A 9,069-nucleotide genomic window follows, 5' to 3' on the forward strand; every position below is an offset into this window, starting at 1 on the left:
TTTTTTTTTTTTTTTTTTTTTAAAGATAGAATGAGAGAGGGAGGGAGGAAGGGAGAGAAAGAGAGAGAATTTTTAATATTTATTTTTTAGTTTTCGGCGGACACAACATCTTTGTTTGTATGTGGTGCTGAGGATCGAACCCGGGCTGCACGCATGCCAGGCGAGCGCGCTACCGCTTGAGCCACATCCCCAGCCCCCAGAAGTATATTTTCAAAAATGGAGCTCCTGCTAGGTTTAGCCCACATGGGAGCTGGAGCTAGATAAAAGAAGATGGCTCTACTGCTTTATTTAAGGGGGTCCATTAAAGGCAGGGATAAGGTTTCAAGGGCCGAGTCTTGCTTGGTGATGTCTTGCATTCAACAGGTTGATGGTCATCTTGGCGGGTCACACTCATCTCCGGTGCTGTGTGGGACATGGCAGAGCGGAATAGGAGTTCACAGTGTTCTAGGGCAGTCTGACACAGAGGAGATGTCCCTGAGAAGTTCCCAGACCCCAGATGGTGCTCCTCACTCGGGTGTGATGCATGGTGGCCCACATGCAGCCCGTGGCTGGCTTGCAGCAGTGGGTGCCGCTCCTCCCCGCTCCTAGAGGCTAGCTGGAAGGGGAGGAAACCCTATTTCCTGGGCCCTCTCGGCTGCCATTGTCCTCCTCCTGCCCCCTCCCCTGCATCTGCACCTCCTGGATCTACCTTCCTCTCTCCGTCCTCGTCCTAGAGCACTGGTTCTAAAGGGCAGCAGGCAGGGGCACATTTTCTTCTCCACCTGCAATTTCCTGAGGAGTGGATTCAGTCGGTGGAGGGTCCTGCCCTCCCCAGGGGCAGGTAGGAGGAGGCACCCGACTGATGTTGGTAGCCACGTCCGATGAGCCCTACACAGAGGGTCTCGGCCCAGAGCATCTGTCTCCTCTCCTTCCCCCCTGGAACCTGCTGGAACGTATCCCACACTGCCCCGTCGCCCACTGGTTACAAACAGAGCAGGGCTGACCTTCCACAAGAACAGCAGGAGAGCGACTTCCTGGTCTTTGAGTTGGCACTCAGCACTGTCCTGGTGACCTTGTTATGCAAGAGACTCATCTCCCTCTGTCCTGTGGCTTTTTACCTTGTGCCTCGGATGCGATTGCGGGCTCAGGAGCCTCCCTGGCCTGCGCCTGTAGCTGAGCAGTCTCAGAGGTCTGTTCTTAAAGGCTTAAAGTCACTTTGCTCGCTCGCCCAGGAGGTGTTTCCTGAGCCCAGCGCTGTGCTGGGAGTTTAGCAGTGAACAGGGGAGACGGCACCTGCTCTCCCCAGCTTCCTGTACCTGGGAGCGCACACTTGTCACCAAGGGAACAAGTGACTGAGACCTGATAGGATTGACACCTTAGGAAGCGGCTTCAGGCTTGGGCTAGCCTTGTGATCTTCCACGACTCAAAGATGTCCAGACAAAGCCCTCGTCCAGTTCTCTGGAGGCCGAGCTGGGCTCCAAAGTCTTGGTGCCTGGGCACTTGTACATTGAAAAGCAGTTCTGGTCTGTTAGTGCGTCCCAAGAATGCTACAGTATACCCAGCACACCCTTCGAGAGGATGAACCCTGTCCTTGTGAGACTTCCAGACTTGAAAATCCTTCTATTCTACGTTGTCCAGATAGTGAAACATCAAACTTTCTCTGATTTTTTTTTTTTCCCCCAGCGCTGGGGAGACCACCTACAGCCTGGAACATGCTAGTGACCTTCGAATTGAAGTGCAAAAAGTATATGAGCTAATAGATGCCTTAAGGTAAGGACCCTTAGATAAACCAGCTCCTTGAGGTGTAGGGATTAGAGAGAGAGACCCAGGAGGATAACTGGGAGGAGGAATCACTGTCCTTCCAACATGCATGATCTGCTACATAAATGGCAGGTCCTTGTACAAAATATCAATGCTGTCCCATTTAAACATCATTAAGAACTTTCAGACAGCAACAGGAGGGCATTAAACCTGGTCCCTTTAAGTGTCAAGCCTTGTGCAGTTGCTCAGGTTGCTTACCTGTGAGGCTGGGTCTACTTATGAGGTCAGTCCCTGAGCTGTGTCTGGGTCTTGGGTACAAAGGGTAGGAAATGGGCTTCCGTACATCTTCCCAACAAGGAAGCCAGGCAGTGCCAGACGCTTTCCACAGCTGTTTCTGAGACTGGCTGCACTGTTACATTGCTGTGCTTTTCCGTTCCAGTAAGAAGATCTTGACCTTAGGCTTGAACCAGGACCCCCCACCACACCCGAACACTTTGCGCCTGCAGAGGATGATCAGGTGCTCAGCCACGCTGTTTGTGCAGGTAAAGTCCTCCCAGGGCAGCAGGGATGTGGTGCAGACTCCCCCAGAAGGCACATCTGTGCCGTGGCTGGCTGCTTTTCTGTTTACGTGTTTATTATTTTTTACAATTATGAATGCATCATACCATATTCCAGAGAAAAGTAAAATACTTTTAATCCTGTGTCCCCAATGTCATCCTCATCATTCGGGTAGATTTGTTTTTTTCTTCTTTGCATTTTCTACAAACGGAGTTAGTGCATATTTGCAAATTGGTGGCTTCTGGTTTTCATCACTGAATGTTTAGATCCTGAGCACTTTTTTACATAAAGCTCCAACAGCTGTCATGGGAAGAGGTGTGTGGGGTGTGTTTTCTCATCATAGTGCTGAGAGTTTAGTCTTTCTCCTTTGATTACTGAGTGACTCTATTCAGCAACCATTAATGGAGTAGCTACTCGGTACCAGGCAGTATTCTAGGTGCTGGGTGTACTGTACTAAAAAGGGGGACACCCATTCTTGCTGTCATGAAGCTGATATTCTAGAAGGGGGAACCAGTAATAAAGAGCTAAAAATACACGATCTATCGAAGGGCCATGGGCTCACCTGGGGATCGCTTTTTTCCCAAAAGGGTTTAAGTGTAAAATTGTCTGTGTCCCCTGCAGGAGAAGCTGCTCGGCTTGATGTCACTGCCAACCAAAGAGCAGTTTGAGGAACTGAAGAAGAAGAGGAAGCAGGAATTGGAGAGGAAGAGGGCCATGGAGAGACAGGTGAGCAGGGCCGGGCCCAGGCTGCACCACCTGCTGCAGCCCGGTAGGCCCCGAGAGGTCCTGCGGGTCACATTGTGTTGGAACCTCTTGCTGCTCTTGTTTTCTGCCCTGTTCCAGCCTCACGCTGATCTGTGGAAACCAGAATAATTCTTTTTCTTGCCAGGTCCTAGTTTCCTCTGAGCAGTTTGGTGACTGTCTCATGCCTATACCGCCCTCTGGTAAGGCTGCAGGGGATCAAGACATCAGGAGGTTCCCAAACTTGGAATCTGCAAGTAGCTAGGTGCAGTGCACACACCTGTAGTCCCAACTGCTCAGGTTTGCAGCTAGCCTGGGCAACTTAGCGAGACCCTGTCTCAAAATGAAACATTTTTTTTTTTTTTTTTTTTTAGTAGTGAGGATTGAACCCCAGGGGCACTTAACCACTGAGCCACATCCCCAGCCCTTTTTCATATTTTATTTTGAGACAGGGTCTTGTTGAGTTGCTCAGGGCCTTGCTGAATTGCTGAGGCTGGCCTTGAACTCATGATCCTCCTGCCTCAGCCTCTCAAGCCACTGGGATTACAGGCATGGGCCAGCGTGCCTGGCTCAAAATGAAATTTTCAAAAAGGGCTGGGGTGTGGCTTAGAGCACTTGCCTACTTCAAGTGCATTGAGCACTCGTGAGATTCCAACGTGTGGCTGAGGTTCACAGCCCTTGGTGGTCAGGGTCAGGTTGTGTGGTCGGGAAGCTAAGATGGAGAGACTCCTGGCCCTTCACTTATCATCAGTCCTTACTTTATTTTTGAAAACCAAACACCTGACCCCAGCGGTTGGGTATCTTAGTTCTGGGAGGGAACTGGAGTGTTGCAGGGACCACAGCTGTGGCTGATAGTGCAGGTGGCCACTGGCCTGGCGACCGTGGTGGTGACCCTGTGCCTTGGTGTCTCCGCAGGCTGCCCTGGAGTCCCAGCGACGGCTGGAGGGGAGGCAGAGTGGCCTGGCATCCCGCGCGACCAACGGGGAGGTGGCATCCCTCCGCAGAGGCCCCGCCCCCTTGAGGAAGGCCGAGGGCTGGCTCCCGCTGTCTGAGGGCCAGGGACAGAACGAGGACCCCGACCCGCTGCTGCAGCAGATCCACAACATCACGTCGTTCATCAGGCAGGCCAAGGCCGCGGGCCGCGCCGACGAGGTGCGCACGCTGCAGGAGAACCTGCGGCAGCTGCAGGACGAGTACGACCAGCAGCAGACGGATAAGGCCGTGGAGCTGTCGCGGAGGCAGGCCGAGGAGGAGGACCTGCAGCGCGAGCAGCTGCAGATGCTCAGGGAGCGGGAGTGGGAGCGCGAGTGCGAGCAGTTCCAGGCCGCAGCGCTGCACCCGCGGACGCCCTTCCACCTGGAGGCCTCCCGGGGGCCGCGCACCCACCTTGCCCACGCCCTGGACCTGGGCTCATTCCCCGTTCAGAGCGCCACCATCCCCGAGACCCCCTCCCCCAGCTTAGCTCGAGTTCCCGTCCACGCGGCCTCCGGGCCCCCGGCCCTGGGCCAGGACGTCCTCCCCCAGACCACTGTGTCACAGCAAAATGACGTGCCTTCCCTGAACCCCTTCGACGAGGAAGACCTCTCCAGCCCCACCGAAGAGGGCGCCGTCAGCCCCGCTGCTGCAGAGGCCGCCCCCCGCCTTTCGGCCCCTGTCCCCAAAGAGTACAACCCTTTCGAGGACGACGAGGAGCAGGAGGCCGAGCCCGGGAATCCCTTCACTGGCCCTAACGGCGCAGCGCCCAACCCCTTCGAGGACGAGGAGGACCGTCCCCACCCGAGGTCTGCAAGCCGCCCTGCCCCTGGCAACCCCTTCGAGGACAGCGACAGTGGCCCCGAGGTGGAGGCGCCCATCGAGGAGGAGCTGCTGCTCCAGCAGATCGACAACATCAAGGCCTACATCTTCGACGCCAAGCAGTGCGGCCGCCTGGACGAGGTGGAGGTGCTGACCGAGAACCTGCGCGAGCTCAAGTGCACCCTGGCCAAGCAGAAGGGGGGCCCTGACTGACGGGGCGCGGGGCGGGGCCTGCTGCGCTGTGCCCTGGGAGGGGTCGCCACCACCAGTAATGGGAAGGGGCCACACTAGCAAAGACGCGGTCACTCGCTGGCTTCCCTACATTTTTTTCTTTTTTTAATTGGGGGTTCCCCGTTTGGAAAGGGACTTCACAGTTTTACTATCGAGTCACGCTGCTGTCCAGGGCCAGGGCAGAAATGGCCGCGGTGTGCCTCTGGGGTCCGTTCCCAGCTGCCCTGTCCCAGTCATTGTGCAGTATTATGGGGTGGCCTTGTGTAGGGCGTCCCTTTAATGAGTTCCGCAGCGTTGTACTCTGCTACAGCAGAAGTCACCCTGTTAGGCTCTGGGTTCGGTTTCACCTGTGGCTTCCTCAGCACGATGCTCAGAGTCTCCTACCTTTGTAGTCGAGGGGGACCCCGAGAGCCCAGCACCTCTTTTTATGACAAGGGTTTAACCCGTTGTCTCCCACTGTCCTATGTCCAGGACACCTATAAAAACTGGAGCAGTTTTTATAGGTGTCCTGCATATAAGACGATGATGCATATGGGTTAAGGAACAAAGCTCCTCCCAGGGTTAGGGTGTCTGTGAACTTGACCATGAGTGCTGTAGGAACCAGGAGCAGCCGGCTTTCTGATGTTAGCATTGTTGGGGAGAAGAGCTTCTCCAGATGTTGCTGTGATAGCACCGTGGTCTGTGCCCAGGGACCTCCCTCCTGAGCTTTGGCTGGTGACTCTGATCGGGGCTCAGCGTACGTCTCAGGAATCAGAGGTCAGGAAGTTTCTGTGCAGCATCATCAGGAGAGGAGAAGCTGCCCTGGGTCACAGGACAAACTGACTTCCAAGGCTGCTCCTCAGCCCTCCTCCTCTAGCTCACCCTTCCCGGGCACTGGTAGACGTCGTTTTACCATTTTAGTATTAAGACACTGCAATGTTTGAAGAGGCACAGCCCAGGATCATTCCACAAGTGGCCTCAGTCCTCATTGAGGCCAGAAGAGGACACTGACCAACTGGTATCATGATAACCCAGTGCTGGGCAGGGCCTCTACAATTCCACTTGTTAGTTCATGAACAGTAACTGACCACTAGTCACTTTATACCCTTTAACGAACTCTGGGTCAAGCGCCCGTGGGCTCCTGGTGTGACAGCTGAAATCCATTTGTTGCACGCAGGTGAAGACCCCTCTAGACAATGCGAGTACAGACTCCCGAGAGCATGAACACCTGTGTCCCCTCTGCTCCTCTCTCTCTAGCACCTGCTGGGATTTTGGGCCATAAGAAAAAGTCCTGTAGAGGGTTGTAGGAATGAGGGGCAGTAGGGTGTGGAGGCTGCTGTGTCTTGGGCTTCTGCTCCCGAGGACTGTAGGTGGGCTGTTCTGGGAAGTGTGCGGCTGGCATCTAAGATGTCACCCGCTGCAGGCCCCTTTTCTTCTCCAAGCCCTTGATGCTGTCACTCTGGGGCTCTGGAGATCCTCAGCAGGCGCCTCCCTGTCATTTCTGTCTGACTGAAGAGGAGGAGGTTCTGCACTGAGGGAAGCGAACTGCTGCTTCCTCTCAAGTTGCTTTTTTTTAGAAGAATGTCTCTTAGCTGGTAATTTCAATGAAAACTGATTCCCCAAATCTCCTTCCCTGAGATCGACCCCAGGTAACAATAAGAAAGCGTAGTGAGAAACGCAAGTTTTTAAAAACTTTAGAATAAAACCAACTCACGGAATATACTAAACCCAACTAAAATCAGAGCCCTCGGGTCTCGCGAGATTCTTCCATGCTCATCATCTTCCAGTGAGTTCTTCCATGTTCAGGGTCTCCTGGAAACCAGACAGGACAGGAGCCAGAGCTCTCTACCCCCTGGACAGAATCATTTCCCAGAATCCACGCTGGCAGAAGGATGGATTTCAGAGTGGGGCTGACGTCAGGAAGGCTGGCCCCTGAACTCTAACTCCAGTGTCAAGTTCTTACCTCATGTGACTGTCTCGCTGCCCTTCAGAGCACGCAGCTCCCTCTGGTCCACAAACCTGCGGCACTGGCAGATCTCCTAGCTTAGATCACGGTCATAGTGAAAGAGACTTCCGGGACTGAGGCGTCTAGTGAAGCTGGCTTCCCCTCACACGCCTTGTCCCCGTTTCCCTGTCTAATACACAAAGGACACTTGCTCATTTCATTTGCGACTCAATGTAGCTTTGCCGTGCAGACACTAAAATGTACCTCTGAGTCCTCGCAAGCCATGCGGAAGGTTGGACATTGGCCTAGTTGATGGGATTGAAGTGGGAAGTTGGCCTCTTCATCACGTCGCAGACTGGAGTAGCAGACTGTGCTGGTCATCTGATGAGGTAGTCGGAGGTGGTTTATGTGCATGTGCTACTCTGGGGCCTTGGAACCTTTTTTAAACAATAAAATAACAGCTATTCATGGTCGGGGGTGTGAGTGTGTATGTATGTCCACGGGTGCCTCCAGTGATACTCGCCACAAAACATCTACCATTCTCGATGGTGACCGTCCCAACTCCCCTGTTACCTGTCTGGTGAAGGCCTCTGGATAAAAATCAAGGTCACTGAGCAGGGGATAGATATCAGTTCCATTTCTGCTTTACCCCAGGTGACCAGCAGTACTGAGCCACTTCACACCAGCACAGTCCCACTCCCCCCATTTCACACTGGAAGAAAGTGAGGCCCGGGAGGTGGGGAGACCTGCACCTACCACTGTGCCAGGCACTCCACAGCATGTCCTCACCTCCCTGCTCGCCAGCAGGCCCGAGTGTCCATGTGGCAGGTGGAAAGAGGGTGGCTTGGTGTGGGTCACACAGCCAGTGTGGAAGGAGTGTTGAAACCCAGCCCCCCTCCTCTGCCCTCAGTGGAGGAGTTTGAGGTGGCTCAGGGATGGGGACAGATGGGGGATATGGGGGGGTGCTCTATCTTGCCATTCCTGGTGTTGATTTCAGGAAAGGAGTAGATTTAGTGAATCAGTTTTCATTGAGATTACCAGTTAAGTAAAAGACGTAGTCCTATAAGAAAAGCAATTATGATAGAAAGCAGCATCAACATTCTGTAGGTGCAGAGAACTGCCTCCTCTTCAGAGGGAAATGGCAGAAACAGGCAATGGGGAAAGAGGTTGGGTGCTCCTGGGCCTCGAAACTCAGACCTCCCCAGGACCTATGTGGATTGCTAAATGAGGGGATGATTAGTGCTGACTGTGGGCCACGGTGAACCCCAAGTATATGGCATGGATTACCTCCATCTTCCCAAGTGCCCAGTTAATAGGTGAAGAAATGAATGGGGGGGGGTATATTTAAACTTGCTTAACACTGCTCTGCTGAACCCAGGGCCTCACACGTGCTAAACAAGCGCTCTACCATTTTAGCTACACCTGCAGCCCTTTTTAAAATTCTTTTGACGGGGGGGGGGGGTGTCTCAATAAGTTGCCCAGGATGGCCTCGAACTTATGATCCTCTTGCCTCAGCCTCTCCAGTAGCTGGCAAAAGTATCCTTCACAAGATTCGCTAGTGAGGTCCGGAGGTACAGGTCCCAAACCATTCATTTTTTTTCCTTTGGCAAATCAGCTTGTTTTTGATTTGAAAATGGTGTACTTTGAACTTTTTTTCCTCCTGGGTGTTGAACCGAGGGGCGCTCTACCACTGAGCCACATCCCCAGCCCTTTTTATTTTGAAGACACGTCCTCACTAAATTGCCCAGGCTGGCCTCTAACTTGCGATCCTCCTGCCTCAGCCTCTCTGGTCGCTGGGATTACCACCGCGCCGGGCTCCAACTCTTCATTTCAAAACTGAAGATTTTGAGAGAGAAAAATGGGTTGATTTGGGGGCTGAATAGCAAGCTCTCAGTTGACTTGGCAGCGGTAACAGGTGTATTGATTTATTTCCTATGGCAGAGTTCGAGCCTATTTTAAAATACTTTCCCGTGGGCGGGTGGGGAATTGACTAATTGACAGAACGTGAAAATACAAAAGCTCGCAGGTGGCGGTGGCTATCAGAGCCGCGCACTCCCGCTTGCCCGCGCCCAGCCAGGGCC

General features: G+C 53.5%; 1 protein-coding gene across 3 annotated transcripts in view; it reads left to right on the forward strand.

Moving 5' to 3' along the window:
• The window catches only part of Rbsn (rabenosyn, RAB effector), a 24,075-nt gene extending 16,614 nt beyond the window's left edge, over positions 1–7,461 (forward strand). For all 3 annotated transcript variants that reach the window (XM_015495053.2, XM_048787157.1, XM_015495054.2), the window contains 4 exons: positions 1,663–1,749; positions 2,180–2,282; positions 2,920–3,024; positions 3,955–7,461. In XM_015495053.2, the coding sequence (XP_015350539.1) occupies positions 1,663–1,749; positions 2,180–2,282; positions 2,920–3,024; positions 3,955–5,046 (1,387 nt within the window). In that variant the 3' untranslated portion in view covers positions 5,047–7,461. The remainder of the gene's footprint in view (positions 1–1,662; positions 1,750–2,179; positions 2,283–2,919; positions 3,025–3,954) is intronic.
• Positions 7,462–9,069: the final 1,608 nt, after the last annotated feature.

The sequence above is a fragment of the Marmota marmota genome, unplaced genomic scaffold, assembly GCF_001458135.2.
Source record: "Marmota marmota marmota unplaced genomic scaffold, marMar, whole genome shotgun sequence".
In the NCBI taxonomy this organism is placed as follows: domain Eukaryota; kingdom Metazoa; phylum Chordata; class Mammalia; order Rodentia; family Sciuridae; genus Marmota; species Marmota marmota.